General features: G+C 41.5%; 1 protein-coding gene across 3 annotated transcripts in view; it reads right to left on the reverse strand.

Annotated features, from left to right (window-relative positions):
• Positions 1-24,838, reverse strand: part of cntrl (centriolin) — a 122,731-nt gene extending 97,893 nt beyond the window's left edge. For 2 of the 3 annotated variants that reach the window (XM_064974032.1, XM_064974022.1), the window contains exons 1-3: positions 24,706-24,838; positions 14,324-14,582; positions 14,103-14,233 (exon numbers count right to left, since the gene is read on the reverse strand). In XM_064974032.1, the coding sequence (XP_064830104.1) occupies positions 14,103-14,233; positions 14,324-14,582; positions 24,706-24,762 (447 nt within the window). In that variant the 5' untranslated portion in view covers positions 24,763-24,838. Of the gene's footprint in view, positions 1-14,102; positions 14,234-14,323; positions 14,583-16,304; positions 16,348-24,705 lie in introns of all 3 variants that reach the window. The other variant, XM_064974042.1, reaches the window with a different exon arrangement.
• Between the last annotated feature and the right edge of the window lie 639 nt (positions 24,839-25,477).

Below are 25,477 nucleotides of genomic sequence, written 5' to 3' on the forward strand. Positions count from 1 at the left end.
GGCAGATGAGAGAAAGTTAAAAGTGTGATTAAAAGAGGTTGACGCAGCACATTTTTTCGCATGGCAAATGGATGTAACCACTGACATCTGTCGCTTGCAGTTGTTAGTTATTGTCAGGTATGTGGCTGATCAGGGCTTTAATTCAGGAAAGTTTAATTTGATCTACATTTGATCCCACTGGGCACACCACGTCATTTCAATGTGGAAGTCAGGTAATATTTGGTTGAGACGTTGATCAATGAGATTAAACTATATTTAACCACTCAAAAAGACAGCAAAATGTAGTTTAATTTCCAATGTGTTAACCTAAAATTTCAACCATCTAAAAGCACAACCATGATTTTTGGTTAAGGGCCCTGTGCAGTCAAAATCTTGAATTTCCTGCTTGTGTTTTAAACATATTCCCACACTATGAGATTGGAATAATGCTGTGAAATTCAGAAAATTATGATAATGCCCTTTTTGTGTAAGAGCTGTTTGAAAAGACCGGCCTAAAATGTCCAACTGTTTGGTGTGATGGAGTTTTGGCCTGCCTGGTGACATCAGTAAATGTGTTAATAGACCAATAAAAAGGAGAGTTACAAACCTCTGTCAATAACAGCGAGTTTTCATCTGCCCAATTAGACCACCCCCAGTCAATCTCAGCAAAATTCTTGATTGAGAAATGTCTCTTTGTTAAGAATATATTTTTGTTTCTATTTGGCCATTTTAAATAACAATCACAGTAAGGTACTTCATTGTTACTCAGAAATTTGTTATTGCTCCCGATTGGTGCAGCAGTCTAAGGCATTGTATCTCAGTGCTAGATGCGTCACTACAGACCATGGTTAGATTCCAGGCTGTATCACAACTGGCCAAGATTGGGAGTCCCATAGGGCGGTGCACAATTAGTCCAGCGTCATCCGGGTAGGGTCTACAGTCAATCACGGACTACAGGAAGAAATCCAGCCCAGTCACGGACCAGGATGTCTTGCTCCCAGGCAGACTAAATAACTTTTTTGCCCGCTTTGAGGACAATACAGTGCCACTGACACTGCCTGCAATGGAAAAATGCGGTCTCTCCTTCACTGCAGCCGGGGTGAGTAAAACATTTAAACGTGTTAACCCTCGCAAGGCTGCAGGCCCAGACGGCATCCCCAGCCGCGCCCTCAAAGCATGCGCAGACCAGCTGGCTGGTGTGTTTACGGACATATTCAATCAATCCCTATATCAGTCTGCTGTTCCCACATGCTTCAAGAGGGCGACCATTGTTCCTGTTCCCAAGAAAGCTAAGGTAACTGAGCTAAACGACTACCGCCCCGTAGCACTCACTTCGGTCATCATGAAGTGCTTTGAGAGACTAGTCAATGACCATATCACCTCCACCCTACCTGACACCCTAGACCCACTCCAATTTGCTTACCGCTCAAATAGGTCCACAGACGATGCAATCTCAACCACACTGCACACTGCCCTAACCCATCTGGACAAGAGGAATACCTATGTGAGAATGCTGTTCATCGACTACAGCTCGGCATTCAACACCATAGTACCCTCCAAGCTCGTCATCAAGCTCGAGACCCTGGGTCTCGACCCCGCCCTGTGCAACTGGGTACTGGACTTCCTGACGGGCCGCCCCCAGGTGGTGAGGGTAGGTAACAACATCTCCTCCCCGCTGATCCTCAACACTGGGGCCCCCACAAGGGTGCGTTCTGAGCCCTCTCCTGTACTCCCTGTTCACCCACGACTGCGTGGCCACGCACGCCTCCAACTCAATCATCAAGTTTGCGGACGACACAACAGTGGTAGGCTTGATTACCAACAACGACGAGATGGCCTACAGGGAGGAGGTGAGGGCCCTCGGAGTGTGGTGTCAGGAAAATAACCTCACACTCAACGTCAACAAAACTAAGGAGATGATTGTGGACTTCAGGAAACAGCAGAGGGAACACCCCCTATCCACATCGATGGAACAGTAGTGGAGAGAGTAGCAAGTTTTAAGTTCCTCGGCATACACATCACAGACAAACTGAATTGGTCCACTCACACAGACAGCATCGTGAAGAAGGCGCAGCAGCGCCTCTTCAACCTCAGGAGGCTGAAGAAATTCGGCTTGTCACCAAAAGCACTCACAAACTTCTACAGATGCACAATCGAGAGCATCCTGGCGGGCTTTATCACCGCCTGGTACGGCAACTGCTCCGCCCTCAACCGTAAGGCTCTCCAGAGGGTAGTGAGGTCTGCACAACGCATCACCGGGGGCAAACTACCTGCCCTCCAGGACACCTACACCACCCGATGTTACAGGAAGGCCATAAAGATCATCAAGGACATCAACCACCCGAGCCACTGCCTGTTCACCCCGCTATCATCCAGAAGGCGAGGTCAGTACAGGTGCATCAAAGCTGGGACCGAGAGACTGAAAAACAGCTTCTATCTCAAGGCCATCAGACTGTTAAACAGCCACCACTAACATTGAGTGGCTGCTGCCAACACACTGACACTGACTCAACTCCAGCCACTTTAATATATATCCCATTTAGCAGACGCTTTTGTCCAAAGCGACTTACAAGTCGGCTGGGGCCACTACTTTTACATATGGGTGGCCCCAGCGGGAATCGAACCCACGACGCTTGGCATTGCAAGCGCCATGCTCTACCGACTGAGCCACACAGGACCCAAGTTTGCGGATGGGAATTGATGGGAAATGATGTAAATATATCACTAGCCACTTTAAACAATGCTACCTTATATAATGTTACTTACCCTACATTATTCATCTCATATGCATACGTATATACTGTACTCTATATCATCGACTGCATCCTTATGTAATACATGTATCACTAGCCACTTTAACTATGCCACTTTGTTTACATACTCATCTCATATGTATATACTGTACTCGATACCATCTACTGTATCTTGCCTATGCTGCTCTGTACCATCACTCATTCATATATCCTTATGTACATATTCTTTATCCCCTTACACTGTGTATAAGACAGTAGTTTAGGAATTGTTAGTTAGATTACTTGTTGGTTATTACTGCATTGTCGGAACTAGAAGCACAAGCATTTCGCTACACTCGCATTAACATCTGCTAACCATGTGTATGTGACAAATAAATTTGATTTGATTTGATTTGGTTTGGTTTGGCCCGGGGCAGGCCGTCATTGTAAATAAGGATTTGTTCTTAACCGACTTGCCTAGTTAAATAAAATAAAACTGGCAGCATTGGATCTTAAATTAAAGTTGTCACCGAAATGCCTATCACTGCACTTTCAACCACTTTAAAACACAGCAAATAGGAATACAGTTAGTAGGAATACAATATCAGATATTTAGTTTATTTATACAACAGATTCATGTTATCACCGTGCTTCATCTAATAGCAGAACCAAATGACCTGGTTCACAGTTGAGTTCACATTAAAAGTATAGTGCATTCGGAAAGTATTCAGACCCCTTGACTTTTTCCACATTTTGTTATGTTACAGCCTTATTCTAAAATGCATTAAGTACATGTTTTTCCTCATCAATCTAGACACAGTACCCCATAATGACAAAGTGAAAACTGATTTTTAGATATTTTTCCAAATAGCTTATTTACATAAGCATTCAGACCCTTTGCTATGAGACTCGAAATTGAGCTCAGGTGCATCCCGTTTCCATTGATCATCCTTGAGATATTTCTACAACTTGACTGGAGTCCACTAGTGGTGAATTAAATTGATTGGACATGATTTGGAAAGGCACACACCTGTCTTTATAAGGTCCCACAGTTGACAGTGCATGTCAAAGCAAAAACCAAGACATGATGTCAAAGGAATTGTCAGTGAGCTCAGAGACATAATTTACGTTGAGGCACAGATCTGGGGAAGGGTACTAAAAAATGTCTGCAGCATTGAAGGTCCGCAAGAACACAGTGGCCTCCATTATTCTTAAATGGAAGAAGTTTGAAACCAACAAGAGTCTTGCAAGGGCTGGCCGCCCGGCCAAACTGAGCAATCGGGGGAGAAGGGCCTTGGTCAGGGAGGTGACCAAGAACCTAATGGTCACTCTGAAAGAGCTCCAGAGTTGCCTGTGTGGAGATGGGAGAACCTTTTAGAACGACAACCATCTCTGCAGCACTCCACCAATCAGGCCTTTATGGTCGTGGCCAGGCGGAAGCCACTCCTCAGTAAAAGGCACATGATAGCCCGCTTGGAGTTTGCCAAAAGGCACCTAAAGACTCTCAGACCATGAGAAGCAAGATTCTCTGGTCTAATGAAAACACGATTGAACTCTTTGGCCTGAATGCCAAGCATCACATCTGGAGGAAACCTGGCACCATCCCTACGGTGAAGTATGGTGGTGGCAGCATCATGCTGTGGGGAGAGCAAAGTACAGAGAGATCCTTGATGAAAACCTGCTTCAGAGGGCTCAGGAACTCAGACTGGGGAGAAGGTTCACCTTCCAACAGGACAACAACCCTAAGCACACAACCAAGACAACGCAGGAGTGGCTTTGGGACAAGTCTTTGAATGTCCTTGAGTGGCACAGCCAGAGTCCGGACATGAACCCGATCGAACATCTATGCAGACCTGAAAATAGTTGTGCAGCGACGCTTCCCATCCAACCTGACAGAGCTTGAGAGGATCTGCAGAGAAGAATGTGAAACTTCCCAAATACAGGTGTGCCAAGCTTGTAGCATCATGCCCAAGAAGACTCAAGGCTGTAATTACTGCCAAAGGTGCGTCAACAAAGTAAAGTAGAGGGTCTGAATACTTATGTAAATGTGATCAGTTTTATCCTTTTTTTTTTAAATAACTTCATTATGGGGTATTGTGTGCAGATTGAGGAAAAAAACTATTTCACCAATTTTAGAATATGTAACAAAATGTGTAAAATCAAGGGGCTGAATATTTTCCGAATGCACTGTACATGGTGCAATTGACCAACACTGTTCAAGATTCTGTGCAGATAATTACAGCAATTGTGAAGATCTCCACAGACCTGCAACAACATACAGTATGCATGCAATCTTGAACATGCACGCTTTATATGATTAGAGAAGGGAAAAATGCATAGTTACAGTAACCTCAATGTGGCCATGGATGTTACTAATTTTAAGATTGAATGTTACATTTATTTTTATATTACTTTTGTAATACATTAAATAGCCTAAAGTTATATTGAATTGTGATTGGTTGACAACGCAACCAAATATCATAATTTAAAGGGGATTCATCTTCTGCCACTGACTTAGTCTGGTTTTAATTCCAGCTTTTCTACAAATTAATAATTGCTGTGTTGGATTCACATCTCCATCTCAACCAAAAATCTAAGTTAGGATTAAATCAATCAAATTTAAATATCGTTTGGTTTATAGTCCTATTCTATAACTTTGATTTTTTAGGTTTAACTTAGATTTTTTTGGAGACGTGCACAGAAGGTACTATCCAAACAGAAGATACATCTCCTTCAAATGTTGATACTGTATTTGGTTGTATTGACAACCAAGCACATTTCAATATCACTACATATCATACAATTTAAAATCAACCAGAGCTTGAAACCGTAGACCTATTGTATTGTCTATTTGTAAGTTGAATTCTGTGTTGAATTGAAACAATAGCTATTGATGACTTTGCAAATGCTATATAGGCTTAAATAGCATTTTTGATGATACATGAATGATAAAGTTTGGTCACATTTCATTTGCTCTGTAAACCTACCCTTTGGACTGATAGCAACAGTGAATCTATTTAGTTTTTAGTGGCCATCCAGGACCTCTATACCAGGCCGTGTCAGAGGGAGGCCCTAAAAATTGCCAAAAACTCCAGCCACCCTAGACTATCCTCTATGCTATCGCTGCAAGTGGTACCGGATCACCAAGTCTAGGTCCAAAACATTCCTTAACAGGTTCCTCCCCCAAGCCATAAGACTGCTGAAGAGCTAATCAAATGGCTATCCGGACTATTTCCATTGACCCACCCCCCTTTCCTTTCTAACGATGCTGCTACTTGCAGTTTATTATCTATGCATAGTCACTTTACCCCTACCTACATGTACATATTACCTCGACTAACATGTACCCCAATATACAGTGGGGCAAAAAAGTATTTAGTCAGCCACCAATTGTCCAAGTTCTCCCACTTAAAAGGATGAGAGAGGCCTGTAATTTTAATCATAGGTACACTTCAACTATGACAGACAAAATGAGAAAAAAAATCCAGAAAATCACATTGTAGGATTTTTATGAATTTATTTGCAAATAATGGTGGAAAATAAGTATTTGGTCACCTACAAACAAGCAAGATTTCTGGCTCTCGCAGACCTGTAACTTCTTCTTTAAAACTTCTTACGGCTAGCAATCCCGGATCCGGGAGCATAATCATAGCCTCAAACGAATTAGCATAACGCAGCGGACATAAATACCCCAAGAAACTTTTCCTATTCATGAAAATCGCAAATGAAATATATTCAAACACAAGCTTAGCCTTTTGTTAATCACACTGTCATCTCAGATTTTCAAAATATGCATTACAGCCAACGCTAGACAAGCATTTGTGTAAGTTTATCATGGCATAATGCTATGCTAGGCTCTGCTGGCAGCAGGCAACATTTTCACGAAAATAAGAAAAGCAACCAAATTAAATCATTTACCTTTGAAGAACTTCAGATGCTTTCACTCAGGAGACTCCCAGTTAGATAGCAAATGTTTCTTTTTTCCAAAAAGATTATTTTTGTAGGCGAAATAGCTCCCGTTGTTTCATCATGCTTGGCTGAGAAATCGACCGGAAAATGCTACCACTACCATGCCAGACTTTTTTCAAAATTAGCTCCATAATATCGACAGAAACACGGCAAACATTGTTTAGGATCCATCCTCAAGGTGTTTTTAACATATATATTCGATAATATATCCGTCGAGGCAATTGGTTTCTCATAAGAAGCGATTGGAAAAATGGCTACCTCAGTATTTCACGCAAGATTTTCTGCGGGAGACAACATGTGACCACTTGCTAAATATGCTCCTTTATGGCTATTCTTCAATGGAAATGCGTAAAAAGACGTCACAATACTTTAGACACCTTGGGGAATACGTGGAAAACGTAAGCTCATTCGTAGCTCATTCACAGCCATATAAAGAGTCATTGGCATGAGACGGTTTCAAAAAATGCAGCACTTCCTGGTTGGATTTTTATCTGGGTTTCGCCTGTAACATCAGTTCTGTGGCACTCACAGACAATATCTTTGCAGTTTTGGAAAAGTCAGAATGTTTTCTATCCAAAGCAGTCAATTATATGCATAGTTGAGCATCTTTTCGTGACAAAATATCTTGTTTAAAACGGGAACGTTTTTCATCCCAAAATTCTAATAGCGCCCCCTAATGCTTAACTGGCTCCTCTGTCCTCCACTTGTTACCTGTATTAATGGCACCTGTTTGAACTTGTTATCAGTATAAAAGACACCTGTCCACAACCTCAAACAGTCACACTATGGCCAAGACCAAAGAGCTGTCAAAGGACACCAGAAACAAAATTGTAGACCTGCACCAGGCTGGGAAGACTGAATCTGCAATAGGTAAGCAGCTTGGTTTGAAGAAATCAACTGTGGGAGCAATTATTAGGAAATGGAAGACATACAAGACCACTGATAACCTCCCTCGATCTGGGGCTCCACGCAAGATCTCACTCCGTGGGGTCAAAATGATCACAAGAACGGTGAGCAAAAATCCCAGAACCACACGGGGGGACCTAGTGAATGACCTGCAGAGAGCTGGGACCAAAGTAACAAAGCCTACCATCAGTAACACACTACGCCGCCAGGGACTCAAATCCTGCGGTGCCAGACGTGCCCCCCTGCTTAAGCCAGTACATGTCCAGGCCCGTCTGAAGTTTGCTAGAGAGCATTTGGATGATCCAGAAGAAGATTAGGAGAATTTCATATGGTCAGATGAAACCTTTTGTTAAAAACTCAACTCGTCGTGTTTGGAGGACAAAGAATGCAGAGTTGCATCCAAAGAACACCATACCTACTTTGAAGCATGGGGGTGGAAACATCATGCTTTGGGGCTGTGTTTCTGCAAAAGGACCAGGACGACTGATCCGTGTAAAGGAAAGAGTGAATGGGGCCATGTATCGTGAGATTTTGAGTGAAAACCTCCTTCCATCAGCAAGGGCATTAAAGATGAAACGTGGCTGGGTCTTTCAGCATGACAATGATCCCAAACACACCGCCAGGGCAACAAAGGAGTGGCTTCGTAAGAAGCATTTCAAGGTCCTGGAGTGGCCTAGCCAGTCTCCAGATCTCAACCCCATATAAAATCTTTGGAGGGAGTTGAAAGTCTGTGTTGCCCAGCAACAGCCCCAAAACATCACTGCTCTAGAGGAGATATGCATGGAGGAATGGGCCAAAATACCAGCAACAGTGTGTGAAAACCTTGTGAAGACTTACAGAAAACATTTGACCTCTGTCATTGCCAACAAAGGGTATATAACAAAGTATTCAAAGTATTGAGTTAAACTTTTGTTATTGACCAAATACTTATTTTCCACCATAATTTGCAAATAAATTCATTAAAAATCCTACAATGTAATTTTCTGGATTTCTTTTCTCATTTTGTCTGTAATAGTTGAAGTGTACCTATGATGAAAATTACATGCCGCTCATATTTTTAAGTGGGAGAACTTGCACAATTGGTGGCTGACTAAATACTTTTTTGCCCCACTGTATTGACTCGGTACTGGTAGCCCCATATACAGTGCCTTGCGAAAGTATTCGGCCCCCTTGAACTTTGCAACCTTTTGCCACATTTCAGGCTTCAAACATAAAACTGTATTTTTTTGTGAAGAATCAACAACAAGTGGGACACAATCATGAAGTGGAACGACATTTATTGGATATTTCAAACTTCTTTAACAAATCAAAAACTGAAAAATTGTGTGTTGCAAAATTATTCAGCCCCCTTAAGTTAATACTTTGTAGCGCCACCTTTTGCTGCGATTACAGATGTAAGTCGCTTGGGGTATGTCTCTATCAGTTTTGCACATCGAGAGACTGGAATTTTTTCCCATTCCTCCTTGCAAAACAGCTTGAGCTCAGTGAGGTTGGATGGAGAGCATTTTTGAACAGCAGTTTTCAGTTCTTTCCACAGATTCTCGATTGGATTCAGGACTTTGACTTGGCCATTCTAACACCTGGATATGTTTATTTTTTAACCATTCCATTGTAGATTTTGCTTTATGTTTTGGATCATTGTCTTGTTGGAAGACAAATCTCCGTCTCAGTCTCAGGTCTTTTGCAGACTCCATCAGGTTTTCTTCCAGAATGGTCCTGTATTTGGCTCCATCCATCTTCCCATCAATTTTAACCATCTTCCCTGTCCCTGCTGAAGAAAAGCAGGCCCAAACCATGATGCTGCAACCACCATGTTTGACAGTGGGGATGGTGTGTTCAGGGTGATGAGCTGTGTTGCTTTTACGCCAAACATAACGTTTTGCATTGTTGCCAAAAAGTTCAATTTTGGTTTCATCTGACCAGAGCACCTTCTTCCACATGTTTGGTGTGTCTCCCAGGTGGCTTGTGGCAAACTTTAAACAACACTTTTTATGGATATCTTTAAGAAATGGCTTTCTTCTTGCCACTCTTTCATAAAGGCCAGATTTGTTCAATATACGACTGATTGTTGTCCTATGGACAGAGTCTCCCAGCTCAGCTGTAGATCTCTGCAGTTCATCCAGAGTGATCATGGGCCTCTTGGCTGCATCTCTGATCAGTCTTCTCCTTGTATGAGCTGAAAGTTTAGAGGGACGGCCAGGTCTTGGTAGATTTGCAGAGGTCTGATACTCCTTCCATTTCATTATTATCGCTTGCACAGTGCTCCTTGGGATGTTTAAAGCTTGGAAAATCTTTTTGTATCCAAATCCGGCTTTAAACTTCTTCACAACAGTATCTCGGACCTGCCTGGTGTGTTCCTTGTTCTTCATGATGCTCAATGAACTTTTAACGGACCTCTGAGACTATCACAGTGCAGGTGCATTTATACGGAGACTTGATTACACACAGGTGGATTGTATTTATCATCATTAGTCATTTAGGTCAACATTGGATCATTCAGAGATCCTCACTGAACTTCTGGAGAGAGTTTGCTGCACTGAAAGTAGAGGGGCTGAATAATTTTGCACGCCCAATTCTTCAGTTTTTGATTTGTTAAAAAAGTTTGAAATATCCAATAAATGTCGATCCACTTCATGATTGTGTCCCACTTGTTGTTGATTCTTCACAAAAAAATACAGTTTTATATCTTTATGTTTGAAGCCTGAAATGTGGCAAAAGTTTGCAAAGTTCAAGGGGCCGAATACTTTCGCAAGGCACTGTATATAGCCTCGTTATTGCTATTTTATAACTTTTTTTTACTTTAGTTTATTTCGTAAATATTTTCTTAACTCTTATTATACTCCCCATCCCGGATCCGGGATCGTGAATAAAGCCTCAGGCTCATTAGCATAACGCAACGTTAACGATTTCTGAAAATCGCAAATAAAATGAAAATAATGCGCCTGCTCTCAAGCTTAGCCTTTTCTTAACAACACTGTCATCTCAGATTTTCAAAATATGCTTTTATGCTTTTGAACCATAGCAATTCACTAATTTGTGTAAGAGTATGCAAAGCTAGCTTAGCATTTTGAGTAGCATTTAGCACGCAACATTTTCACAAAAACCAGATAACCAAATAAATAAAATCATTTACCTTTGAAGAGCTTCGGATGTTTTCAATGAGGAGACTCTCAGTTACATAGCAAATGTTCAGTTTTTCCTGAAAGAATCTTTGTGTAGGAGAAATCGCTCCGCTTTGTACCATCACATTCGGCTACCGAAACTAACCGAAAATTCAGTCACCAACAATGTCAAACTTTTTCCGAATTAACTCCATAATATCGACCGAAACATGGCAAACGTTGTTTGGAATCAATCCTCAAGGTGTTTTTTCACATATCTCTTCATTGATATATATCGTTCGTGGAAGCCTGCTTTCTTCTCTGAATTCCATGGAAAAATACTTGCAGCTGAGGTTTGCGCACCAATTTCGGCGCAGGACACCGGGCGGACACCTGGTAAATGTGGTCTCTTATGGTCAATCTTCCAATGATATGCCTACAAATACGTCACAATGCTGCAGACACCTTGGAGAAACGACAGAAAGGGCAGGCTCATTCCTCTCGCATTCACAGCCATATAAGGAAAACGGAGCCTCAAAAATCCTGCTGATTTCCTGGATGCCGTTTCATCTTGGTTTTGCCTGTAGCTCACGTTCTAGGGCACGCACAGAGAATATCTTTGCAGTTCTGGAAACGTCAGAGTGCTTTCTTTCCAAAGCTACCAATTATATGCATAGTCGAGCATCTTTTTGTGACAAAATATTGTGCTTAAAACGGGCACGTCTTTTTATCCAAAAATGAAATAGCGCCCCCATAGCATCAAGAGGTTAACTGCATTGTTGGTAGAGATAGGGGGCAGTATTTCCACTTTGGATGAATTGCGTGCCCATAGTGAACTGCATCAAAATCTGTCCTAAATTGCTAATATAAGCGTATTATTAATAATATTGGATAGAAAACACTCTGAAGTTTCTAAACCCGTTTGAATTATGTCTGTGAGTATAACAGAACTCACAGGACAGGCAATCTTCCAAACAAGTTTTGAAATCCTTAAAGTTGGGGCAACTTTGACGTCATCGCCCCCTCCCTTCCCAACAAGTTATGGATCTGGAAACACTTCCTACATCTTCCACTAGATGTCCTCATTCAGTAGAAAGTGTAATGGAGCATTTGCTGTGAACTTTGACCTAATGGGAAGGAAAGTAGTTGGTGTCGCAAAAGGATGCCATTTTGTTGTGGCGCGTTTGTCTTTGAGTGCTTCGGCTGTTCCAATCAGCCCCAGATGAAAACGAATGATCCGGTTGGAATGCTATTGGATATATATGATTATAACATCATGAAGATTGATTCTGCACCTGTAATATGTCTTTTGGAAGTTTTGATGCAAAGTTATCCTGGACCAGAAGTCATTTTTTGGGCATGTGAGCTGAAAGTGGTAGCAAATGCTGCTACTTGGACACTAGAATTGAACATTATGAAACAAAACGATTTATTGTTGAACAAGGACCCCTGGCACTACATTCTGATGAAAGATCATCAAAGGTAAGGGAATATTTATGTTGTAATTTTGTATTTCTGTTGACTCCAACATGGCGGAGAAATATTGTTACATCTGAGCGCCGTCTCAGATTATTGTAATGTTAGGCTTTTTCTGTAACGTAAAAAAAAAATGTGACACAGCGGTTGCATTAAGAACCAGTGTATCTTTAATTATATGTAGAACATGTATCTTTAGTCAAAGTTTATGATGAGTATTTCTGTTATCTGGCGTAGCTTTCTATAATTCCTCCGGATTTTTGGAGGATTTTCTGAACATGGCGTCAATGTAAACTGAGATTTATGGATATAAAATGCATATTATCGAACAAAACATAAATGTACTGTGTAACATGTCATATGACTTATCTGATGAAGATTTTCAAGAGGTTAGTGATTGATTTTTTTTTTAAATCCTGCTTTTGTGATTTTTATCTTTTGCTGGAAACAATGGCTACGTTTTTTCTTTGGTTTGGTGGTGGTCTAACATAAATATATGTTGTGTTTTCGCCGTAAAACATTTTAAAAATCTGACATGCTGGGTAGATGAACAAGGTGTTTATCTTTCATTTGAGGTATTGGACTTGTTAATGTGTGTAGGTTAAATATTTCTAAAGAATATTTTTGCATTCCCTGCACCACCTTTTCAACTGAACGGGGGGGTGGAGTTCCCGTAGGGGAACCCATCGTCTCAACAGGGTAGGGCTTGTAAGTAAGCATTTCACAATAAGGTTCAATGCATATTTGAAACCTGTGGATTACATTTTTCCCTAAAAACAATTGATGTTGATGACTTTTTTCAAATCCAATGTATTTTCCACTTCACAATACCTTCAGACAAAATTAGTATCGTAACGCATATGGAGAATTTTCCAAATACGATGACACATTTTTTGTAATTATCTGTGATCTAAAAAATGTGCTTTCAGCTGCCAGCACGCATCGCTCTTTCACTCAGTGTGAAGTGCTGTGTGCTCTAAACAACTATTGGCTAGTTCTTTAGTCTGTAAAGAAACGGACGGGGTATCGGTTGAGCCTGCTGCAACGATTGGATAAGAACAAGCTCTGATTCACTCGTCTCATGGCACAAGTCTCCCTTCTCCAAACATTGTGTATGAATCAGTCCGTAGCTAGTCATTGTTGTTCAATCGAATAATATCCTGCCAACTTTGCTGAAGCCATATGGTTGTTTTTTTCTGTCTACTTAGTCTGTCCGTATAATTATTCCATGCTTGCTTGCTATTATTTTTCTCACCCAGGTATGTTTATCAAGCAGCAGATCATTCGAAAATAAAATGACAAATGTGGATTGTTTATTTTAATTGTACAAATGTTGTGGCATAAGTGTCGGGAGAGAAAGTGTTCACTTGAATAGGACTAAGTAAGTAAATCATGTGCATTTTCATCTATCGGGGTCATTTACCTTTGAACAATGTGTGTGAAGGAACATAATGATGCACTGTGAGATGCACTCTAAGTGATAGTATAGTAATGCACACTTGAGGAATAGGCTTTACTTACTGGCATTTAAAGCACACTTCTGGGTTTTCCGATCATGAGTAAATCCAATTATGAGTATCAAGTGTGATAAAAAAGATACAATTATGACAAGATCGACACACCGATACTCTTACACCTGTCCTGCACCTCAGTTAATCACTCTATGCTCAGAATCCCTTCCAAACTCTAAAGTAGCCCTCTCATTTCCTTCCCCATATTTTACTATAAATGTCTTTATTAAAAGGTTTTGGGTTAAAATAATTTATCTTTGACGATTTTGAAAACAAGTTTGTTGTCTCTGTGTGCCTTTACCGTGGGTCTCCCATCCTCCTAAATGTTTCTAGTCATCAGCCTCCACTGATCTACGTGGTGCTGCTTTGGTGATTGAAATATCCTTTACCATCAGTCAGATTTAACAGTCTCATCACATAATTCTTACCTTGAATTTCTTGTCTCCACTCTTTGTTACGGCCAGGTTTAGGGACCGTACAAAGGCTAAATTGTCCTGCTTGGTCAGCCTCGAGATCAGGTCCTCTGTGATATATCTGATTCCCTGGATACTCTCTTCATCTAACCCGAAATGACCAAAAAGAGTGTTTCATCCAAACAGGTCAAAGGTGAAAGCAACACATTAAAGGAATTGTTGTAGCTAGCTAGTACCTGAATGTTTTGACCAGACTCGTCCTTCTCTACTTTCAATGGCCACAGTCTCTGTGAGTAGCCAATCTTTATTCACATCAGTAATGTCTAACTGGTGATTACTGTCCATCTTGGAGTGGGTTGTCCGGTGGAGAGGTAAACGAGTGGGATGTGGAGTAAGGCTGTAAGGGTCCAACAGTGGTGAGCCCAGACTCTGCATCCTTAAGCTTACTTTGGCTCCTCTCCTTGGTGAGATCCTCTGGGTAACCCCCTTTTGAAGCTGTGAAGTGGGGGATTTGATCAATTTATGAAGCTAACATTAGGTAGCTGCTAGCAAAATTAATTAGCTAGCTATTATATCTAGCTAAGTTAACTAGTGACTGTTGAATGAAGCTAGTCTTAAGATCTACCATAGATAGCCGAGTCATATCAGGGCTTTCCAGCAAACAAAAACTAATGAATGTGGCTTGTAGAAGCCAAGATATAAATAACTTTGTCGTTAGTTAGCTAGCTTGCTACTTAGTTAGCTAGCTGATTAACGTAACATACCCTAACTTAACAAATTAGTTTTATTCACAGTATCAGTGCAGTGCGTTAACACAAGTCAAACCAACTAACGCTAGCAACAAACATTAACAATATCAAGCACTTGGGACGATAACGCTGGCTCGTAAGGCTCTATAAAAAGATGATTTTGAGATAAATTGGCTTTAAAGTTCCAAAACCTCATTGATTTGAATGGTGTCAGCAATTTTTATCTAACGTTAGCTAGCTAATTTTCCCCCAACATCGGCCACCCCCTAAATTCGGACACTTTCTAGCGATTTGGAGGACTAAACCACCTCGAGCCACCTAAAGACAACATTCTAACTAGCTGACCACTGATTTTTATTGCAATTTATTTAAGTTAAGTTAGGTTGAGGGTTTTCAAAAAAGTAACATGTATACACATTTGTATACATGTATACATACACGTTGTAACGTACGCTAACCCCATTCCGTACAAATGTGCGCAACTGTGACATTCAAACGAGGCTGCAAAGAAAACTAATGGGACTGTAGCGACTGTGTTGACATAAATCTGGGGTGTGAACTACGTTTCTTTTCAAGCATTGACAGACATGGTAATGGGTCTATAGTATTGGAGAAAATGTGGAAAAAAACGTACCCCTCCGACGCTGTACGTTACATGTTATGGCGTAACGTACAGCACGCATAAAGCAACTAATTCTGTCTTACAGCCTCTCTCCACCAAGTGTAGCACTTCTCTCACTGTTTAGAAACAAGAAATGGACAGGGTAAGGGGGATACTTAGTCATTTTTTGCGTCATCACTGCAAACTATCATGACTCTCAAAAGCCTGTTTACTTCTGACGATCACTTTAACACCTCCCTAAAAAACAGATTCAAATTTGACACAGACCTTCAAATATGTATGTAATGACACATTATAAAAACTCTTTATAGTGTTATATTTACATTTTAGAGGTGATAAGGTGATAAGTTGGACAGTGAGTGAAAAAAGCTGTTTCCCCACACGACATCTCTCCTCACTATCACGCAATATGTTTCGCTTCCCCCCCATTTTTAAAAAGACCCGACGGAGCTCATTGCCTTCTTGAATCATGCAGAGATGGGCATCATGAAGGGCTCATCATTGATTTTGTTGGAAAAGGGAGAAATTGTGCTTTACAATGGCATTGATATTACAGTTGATCTGGAAGTATTACGTTTTTTGGGTGCTAAAATAAGGTCAATTGTACGGACCAGCGCGATATACAAAAAAAAGTTTGTTATTTTACGATATAACATAAACTTCGACTGAGCGACAGACCAAACAACATTACATATCCAACTTTTTACCTCATATATAGTTAACGGATTTGCTAATGTTGCTAGCTTGGTTGCTAAATGTTGATATAACTGCCAATTAAGCAAAAAGGAAATAAATTGTAAGCGTTAGATAACACATCATGAAAACAACTGAATGTCAAGCTTTTACCGTATCAAAATTGGAGTCCTCTGACGGGGGCGTTTTGCACAATCTGCAAAAATTAAATTTGAACCATTAACTTTTTGACACCTATCACTGTAGGCTATGTTTACAAAAGCTACAGTATATACAGCGGGGCAAAAAAGTATTTAGTCAGCCACCAATTGAATGGGGCCATGTCCGTGTTGCCCAGCAACAGCCCCAAAACATCACTGCTCTAGAGGAGATCTGCATGGAGGAATGGGCCATAATACCAGCAAGTGTGTGAAAACCTTGTGAAGACTTACAGAAAACGTTTGACCTCTGTCATTGCCAACAAAGGGTATATAACAAAGTATTGAGATAAACTTTTGTTATTGACCAAATACTTATTTTCCACCATAATTTGCAAATAGATTCATTAAAAATCCTACAATGTGATTTTCTGGATTTTTTTTTCTAATTTTGTCTGTCATAGTTGAAGTGTACCTATGATGAAAATTACAGGCCTCTCTCATCCTTTTAAGTGGGAGAACTTGCACAATTGGTGGCTGACTAAATACTTTTTTGCCCCACTGTAGAGGCAGTATTTAGTCAAATGTTACAATGTATGCATCAATATTAAACTAATTGGGACACTAATTTCCATTACAGATATCAAACAAACGTGGGTTCACTTTGTTATTGTGATAACATACCCTAAGGGAACATTTCGACATTTTCTGTATGGTTAGTGAAAAAGTCCATATTGCAAATGTACCTTCCCTTACTAGACGTCCGAAAACATTTGTTAAATTCGGGGACGGCGTCGGGCCGAGCGGCAGGGCCAGACCTACCGGGAAGACATCAAATGAACTTTGTCGGACATTCGGTTTTCGTTTTATAAAATAATCCAATTTTGGTCATTTTTCCGCTATCCCGGAAAATCCCACAAGAGGGCATAAGCAATCATACTGCAATTTGACAAAACATCACGAATCACGACGGGCCTTATCTCGAAAACTGAAAATATTTCGAAGCCGAAACTTGGTGAGCATAGGTTTGGCATAATAGGCAGTTGGCCCCGAACAAGATGGCGTCTAGGCCTCAACAGTTTTTGAATTATGGCCATTTTTCTGGGATTAAAGGTCCAAAATGAAAATAGAGAAATGATTTTTTCACTTCACGTCAAAGTCAAGGAGCCTCCGGTGTCAATAACAAAAAAATCAGCCATTAATCTATCGTCATTTAAGAGAAATCATACAATGACAGGTTTGTGATGTTCAAATATAGGTGGGTTTTTTTTTTTCAACAGTTACAGATCCAGTTGCAGGGTGTTCATACGAATATTTTTAAAGTATGCTGTGGAGCTCTGCGAGATTTCTGTGATTTTCTATGATTTTCTGAAATAACACACACTCACTAAACCCTCCGTAAATAACTCAGTTCTTAACATAAAGACTTAAAACTCAGGATTCTGTAAAGGCATACCCCAATGAGGATATGAGTTTATTTATAGCTTCCTGTGCCAACAGAAAGTGCCTTAAATGGTGTCATAGTGGCTGTATCCAAGGGTTAAAAAGGTCAGATCTTTTCAAAACTTCATATGTGTGATTAGGCAACCCTCCTGAACTGTAAAATCAGTCATTTCTCCAAACAGAGAAAGAAAGAAAAGCTCTCACACACACACACAGCAAGGATGGAGTGACAAAGCGTGGTGTTTAAAGACACAGAGAGCAGGCAATGGCATAAACATAATCCCAAGGCCGTGCCGAGTTCAACGAGATATCCCGCTTGACCGTAGCTCGCTCGGTCTAAGCGCAGCGACCATGAGAAAAGTAGGCCCAATATGAAGCCTGCACCAGAACGTCATTTGATTGTGGGTGACAGCGGCGGAACAGTTAGGTTTAGAAGGACAATTCAAACACAGGACTGTTCCTAAGGTCCTCCCGATCTGTGCAAGCCTAACCTTGACCGTGTGGCATTAACCCTTAACAGTTAAAAGAAGGTGTTTACATAAAAACAGTTTGCATTGACTTCTCTCCCCATAGGAATACATTGGCTTCACCTCTAAATTCAACCTGAAGCCTATGTGGGTTATGAATGCCTTATGAACCTGTCTTTTTTGACAGTCCATCAGACCACTATGAGGTCTACCTGTGTCGATTCTAAGCTTCCTGGAGCAACCGGAAGTGGTTAAATTCACCCAAAAGTTATTTGGATGTACATCACCAGCAAAGGTGAAAATGACTCTGCATTCAACCCTGTGTAGATCAGTCAATTCTCAACGTAAAGACTTAAAACTCAGGATTCTGTAAGTGTCTATGTCAATCAAGACATGTGTGTACTTATAGCTTCCTGTGCCAACCGGAAGTGCCATAATTGGTGTCTCAGGGGCTGTTTGGAAGGGTTAAAAAAAATCAGATCTGTCCAAAACTTCATATGTGTGATTAGGCAACCCCCATGAACTGTAAATCAGTAATTTTTCCCATAAAAATTCAACGGAAAACTAAATCACACAGATACACAACTTAGATGGAGGGACGTATTGGGGTGCGTAGAGACTGACAGTGCCTCCAATAGTTAGCTTTGTTCGAGCTAAAAAAGAACCGTCAGACCTAGAGTTCCGAAGCTTTAGAAACCTGTTCTAGACCTCAGGTCGATAGTGCGTGGTGAGTTACGGCGCTCTAGAAGGTTCTCGGACCGAGAAACAGCCTCGAACATTTGCAATGACTTCAATTCATTTTGACCATTACGAAAATGGCGACATTTAGAAATGTCCCAGAGTCACAAGACTAGGTGCATTGTGACCGTCTCGGCCCATAGAGACAGAACCCAACGTTTCTGTCCGATAGCTCATTCAAGGACCCCGTAGCAAGTAATTGAAAAAAGTGGATTTTCAGCACCAATTAGGGTTTTACTCGGACACCAAATGACCTATCGAGCCGAAACTTGGGATTCGGGGTCGCCTCAGCTAGGCCTACACATAACACAAGAAATGGACCCGCAGCTAGAACGTAACTACGTGTTTTATGTTTTTTTTATGGTTTGAACCGAAGGCGTTGTGAATTTTGGGCCAGCTCTGAAGTATGTGATACTTGGCTCCTAAACGAGTTGGGAAAAGTGGGTTTGGTGTCAGTTTGTATCAGTTTGGTGTCAGAATGATATCAAATTGACTGATGGACGGTGACTTGCAGGTGACTCTTGTCCATATGCAATATGTTTAAGCGGTGAGGTACCATCACCAAAAGTGACATTCTGAAATCAACCCTAACGAGCGATGGAGAGGTACCAGAATCACTGCCCAGCCATCCCGAGTTCATCGGGCCAGTCAATTTGGCATTCCTGCACGATTTTCAGTGACTTTGCAAAAGTGAGAAAACATTTGCAATATGTTTTAACAGTGAGGTACCATCACCAAAAGTGACATTCTGAAATCAACCCAAACGAGCGATGGAGAGGTACCAGAATCACTGCCCAGCCATCCCGAGGTCATCGGGCCAGTCAATTTGGCATTCCTGCACAATTTTTATAGCATGACAAATTCGGGATGGTGAATGCCCAGTTAACCATATTGCAAATGCACAGTGACTTTGCAAGAGTGAGAAAACATCAACAAATGGACATTCTGAAATCAACCCAAACGAGCGATGGAGAGGTACCAGAATCACTGCCAAGCCATCCCGAGGTCATCGGGCCAGTCAATTTGGCATTCCTGCACGATTTTTATAGCATGACAAATTCGGGATGGTGAATGCCCAGTTAACCATATTGCAAATGCACAGTGACTTTGCAAGAGTGAGAAAACATAAACAAATGGACATGATGAAATCAACACCACGAGTGATTGAAAGGAACAACAATCACTGCCCGGCCATCCCGAGTTCATCAGGCCATTCAATTTTGCATTTCTGCAGGATTTTTGAGCATGTCCAATTTCTTATGACATTTGGCCCCCACAAAACATATGCCTTATGCACAAGTAAAAAAATAAATAAAAATATGATAATAAAATATGACTAAAGTATGTTGATACAGTTCTTATACGTGTGTAATTGACACAAAATTCTAAAGAATTTCGAAAAACGGTCCAGAAAGCACTTTTTTAGGGGTGTGTGAAGTTTATGAAATTTTGCAATTATTGACTTTTGACTTCCTATGAAATCATATTGCATATGGAGAAAATACATGCAATAATGCGCAAGTAAAAAAAATAAAAAATTATGATAAGAAAATTGGACAAAAGTATATTCATACAGTTCTTACACATGTGTAATTGACAAAAAAGCGAAACGAAGCGAAAGAATTTCGAAAAACGGTCCAGAAAGCACTTTTTTAAGGGGTGATAAGTTAAGGACAAAAAATTCATTTTTTCAAAATTTGGCTTTTGGATGTTGACTTGGGGTCCATTTCCTATATGAAAAACCAAGGTGGAGCGCACACGCCACCTGTTGGATTTTTGAAGTGTTACAACTGGCAATTGCCATATGGCATTTGCAAAACATTTTGCATGAATCAACGCCGATTTGGGTGGTATTGTCCATCGTGTACATGGTTTGTACTATGCCAATGGTTTCCCATTCATTTTTGTCCATTTGAGGGGGGAATTCCCTTACTTTCATCAACACCTTTCAATGTCTTAGCTCTGAAATGTAAATGTTTATACATATTCAGATTAAGTTATCTTTCTAAAATGTGTATAGTGTGCCAAGTTATTTAGCGACATGTATTTACCACCACAACATGGAGAAAGTCAAGAGAAAGCAGTGGAGTGAAGTGGACATTTTACATGCCATGGAGGACTGCGGGACAGGGATGGCTATCTGCCAGGCTGCCAAGGTTAGGCATCTTTTGTTTTTAGGAGATTACCACGTGTATATGAATTTTATCTACTAGTAACAGTTTTATTTTCTTATCTACCAAGGTGCACCTCGGCAGACCGTGGCGGATTGGCTGAGCGGCCGGTCGGGTAACCCATGGTTGTTGCAGTGGACCACCCACATCGCTTAAACCAGAGGATGAAAATGATCTGGTGCAGCACAGTATCTACTGCACCAGCCATGTATCTACTGTGCAGGTATTTGGTGTTCTATGCGTTTATGTATGTAGAATGCTGGACTGACTGTTCTCAATGTGTGTGATGTAAATGTGGATGTGTATGGTGATGCCAAAACAAACATTTTCATCCTGGATAGACAATTTTATATTCTAGGTTTCAGCACCTAGGGGAAACAATCCCACCGCTGGGGAAAAGGTGGTGGGAAATGTTCAGGAAGAGGCACAAGAACCTGAGCATGGGGAGGCCGGACAACCTAGATAGGGTAGAGCCGAGTGTACCACACATCTGACGATAGACACCTTCTTTACTTCATATGAGAAGCACATGGAAGAGAGAGTGGATTGAGGGAGAAACCTAGAACAAATCCATAACTGCGATGAGTCTGGGTTCCGTAGCGACCAGAGCAGGCACAAAGTGCTGGCACCCCGGGTCGCAAAACACGTGTACCAGCAGGCTCCGGGGACCAAGGAGCACATCACAGTGCTGGCCTGCTTCAACACAGCTGGGGAGGATGTCCCCCCATTTGTCATCTACCCGGAGTGTTTCCCCAGTTGCCACTACACACTGGGAGGCCACCCCCAAGCCTTGTATGGACGGTCAAACAGTGGCTACATTGACAGAGACCTGTTCAGGAAGTGATTTCAGCACTTCATTCAGCATATAGTGAAGGAGCGCCTACCCTTCAATGGGCGGCAGGTAGCCTAGTGGTTAGAGCGTTCGACTTGTAACCGAAAGGTTGCAAGATCGAATCCCCAAGCTGAAAAGGTAAAAATCTGTTGCTCTGCCTCTGAAAAAGGCAGTTAACCCACTGTTCCTAGTCCGTCATTGAAAGTAAGATTTTGTTCTTAACTTACTTGCCTAGTTAAATAAAGGTAAAATATATATTTTATAAATGGACACGAGCCACATGGACCCGGAGGTGCTCGCGGCAGCACTAAGGGAAGGGGTTGTGACGGGGCCTGAGGGTCCTCCTGTTTGTCTTCCCACACACTCCAAGGTAGCTGGAGACCTCAGCCATTTTGACCACAAAACCAGAATTTGCCAGAGTATTCCGCTACCCGTACAAGCGCTGCAAGGACATGCGCTACGTGGTGGAAGGGTTTAAGTATGGCCTCTTCCCTTTTGACCCTTCAGCCATTGAAGTGTCCCGTTTAGTGCCGTATCGGTCCCTACCAGGTCCCACTACCTCCTCTCCTGGAACCAGCACTGTACCGTCTATCAGCACCTCCTCCCCAGCAATCACAGGAGGACCCTCAGCCCCTGCTCCAGTCCCAGTCCCTGCTCCAGCCCTAGAAGAGCACCCCCTAATAGATAGCAAAGGACCTGGGGAACATCATTACTGTCCTGAAGTAGACAAATACAGAAGACTACCTGTGGTTGCCACGTGCCTCACCGGGAAAGGATACACGCACCAGAGGCAGGAGAGGGGTGAGAAGGAGAGGGCAGAGGAGAAAGAGGGTCGGGCAGCCCTCAGAACACAGGAGAGGGCTGCCATGGATGAAACCATTGATGCCACCGCCTCCGCTGGACCTCCCGCTGGAACCACTCCTGACAGCTGCCAGTGCCTCCCAGTGTGCAACACCTGTAGGAGCTGCCGGAGACCCCAGCTACAGTAGAAGGCCATGTGCCTGCTCTTCCGGCCACATCATAATCGGCCCCTCAACCCCACCATTACAAACAAACAGCTCCTCCAAGCCATTGTTGGCGGTTTCGTCCACCACCACCCCCCATGTCTGTCACCACCAAACCGGCCTCCTCTGGACCAACTGCCTCCTCAGTCTCCCCTGGTAACACCACCACAGCAGCCTCCTCTGGTGTCCCTGCCCCCTGCAATTTGAATACAGCCACCTCCACAGGTAAACACGTTAAATTACAAAACAATTACTTGTGTTTTATAAAACTGCAATGTTTAAACTTGTGTTTCTTTCTTTACATATTTACAGTCCATAGCACCAGCCCACAAGGCATGTCCAACCCCTCCAAAACTTCTGCAGCTTCCTCCAGAGGTATTGATGTAAAAAAGTTGAGAATGGTTTTCATGAAACGTGGTCTGTCTAACACTACTTTTGCTCTTAACCGCAGCACGGAAAGAGAAAAGCTCCACCGGCCACCTCTGTCATGCCACCCATGGCAGAACTCTCAGGTACATCATAATCTTTATTTTTCTCTCTCTCATTTGTACCAATTACTATTGTTGCTGTAGTACTTCTACATTTTGCAAAACCATGTTAATCAATTTTATGTTTTTTTCTTTTTTTTTCTTCCAAATAACAGAAGACACCACCTGCTGTGCTCACTGCTGCGAGCGTGATCCACCTGCAAGCTCCCCCGCAAGAGTGTAGGTCCGAGGTGCCATGGGTGTGCTGTGACTTCTGCATACACTGGTTCCACTGCAGGTGTGTAGAGTGAGATCTATAGTTGGCGGTGGAGATGGATTTTTGTGACAATATAGGGGTGGAGGTTGAGATTTAATTGTTTGTTTTGTTTGTTTTCATATGAAATGATTTATTTGTAAAAAAATAAAATAAAAACGTCTAAAATATAATATATATTTATTCAACCCATCTTGTGCATTTCTTCCTTTACTTTCTAAGTGCATCTTTGCAACAAACTCCAACAGTGTTTACATTGTTTATCAATGCACATGACTGAAATTAGTTGTATTTATTTAAACAAATGTATATCTACTTTTTCAAAACACAAGATTAATCTGTAAAACAAATGACGACACATTATTTGGTTACAACACTGAATATGTTGGTGAAGAAACATTTTTTTTAAGTCCACGGGAGGGCGTAACGGGCTACGCAATGAAAAGTTGACATGCGAGTAAAATGAAAAAAATTTACCAGAAGGCTAGCCAACTATCTAGTAAACACTTCGGATACGGCGTTGGTTTCTAATTGTTTAACAAAATGAAACAGATATCTTGTAATTGAACAAAATAGTAAGGTGCCGATAACTGGGCACCGTATGCGGATAATACGGGACATATTTTTTTTGCTAAGCTAAGCCGTTTATCAAAAAGCTGATAACGTTAGTATTTCCACTGAAATGTCAAACATGCTAATTGCTGACCCGTTAGCTAACATTTTTATGACACCAATAATCACAAAACATTGATGGCTTGATCACAAGATAACACTGTTGAAGATAATACATTTCTTAAACGCTGTTGAATATGCCGATAATACGGGGTTCCACGCTTGTATTATTTTGAACTTAACATGAATTGGGGTAACGTTATTTAGTAACTAGTTAACATTCCTAGCTATAACGATACTGTAGCTATATAACGTTAGGTAGAGAACATTGAACAGAACAAGGTTGTCAACTAAATGTTGGCAAAAACACAGACAGAACCTTAGCTATAGTCCCTAACTATCAACTCACATTTTTGTGACTGTTTGTGATCCTCGGTCCTGTGTGTGGGAATTTAACAGCTAACATTACCGTAGCTAGCTAACCAACTGCCTCCATAGTAACCAAAGCGATACAGAGCACTTTACAACTTGACCAAATACTACTACTTTGAGGTTTAACGGCGGTTGGCATCCAATAAATGTTCCATTACCGCCACCTACTAGACTGGAGTACAACTTCCGTATACTTAGTTTGAAAAAATAAACATATAACCTACCATCTAACAATACACTCACAATTTTTTTTTACAAAATAACACCACCCTACTCCACTATTTAAATATATTTAGTCCTACCTCAAGCCAACAACCTGAAAGGGTGGGACACCACCACTTAACACACCCTGTAACTCTTCTGATGTTATGTCTCTCACACGAAAATACCTCTGCAGCTGCCACCACAACCTACATTTTCTGCAGCTTATGTTCCATCCCTGCAGTACAGTTCATAACCATTGCTATAAATGCAAAAAATCCAATCTTACTGAAACATATATCACTTGTTGGCCTATCCCTCTGTACTGGTACAGATCTACTACTCACACCACTCCTCTCAGGATCCCTCCCACTTGACCCATCTTCCATTACTTTCTTCACTGCCTCAGCATTATGACAACTTCTACTCTACGCTAACCCTGGAAACCTCAACCTGGAGGAGGCTCCAGGATTGAGCACACGTTTCATACTGAGCTCTATATGCCAACTTTTGAAAGATAGGTATTACGTGTATTATTTTGAACTACC

The sequence above is a fragment of the Oncorhynchus masou genome, chromosome 1 (genome assembly GCF_036934945.1).
Source record: "Oncorhynchus masou masou isolate Uvic2021 chromosome 1, UVic_Omas_1.1, whole genome shotgun sequence".
Taxonomy (NCBI): Eukaryota; Metazoa; Chordata; class Actinopteri; order Salmoniformes; family Salmonidae; genus Oncorhynchus; species Oncorhynchus masou.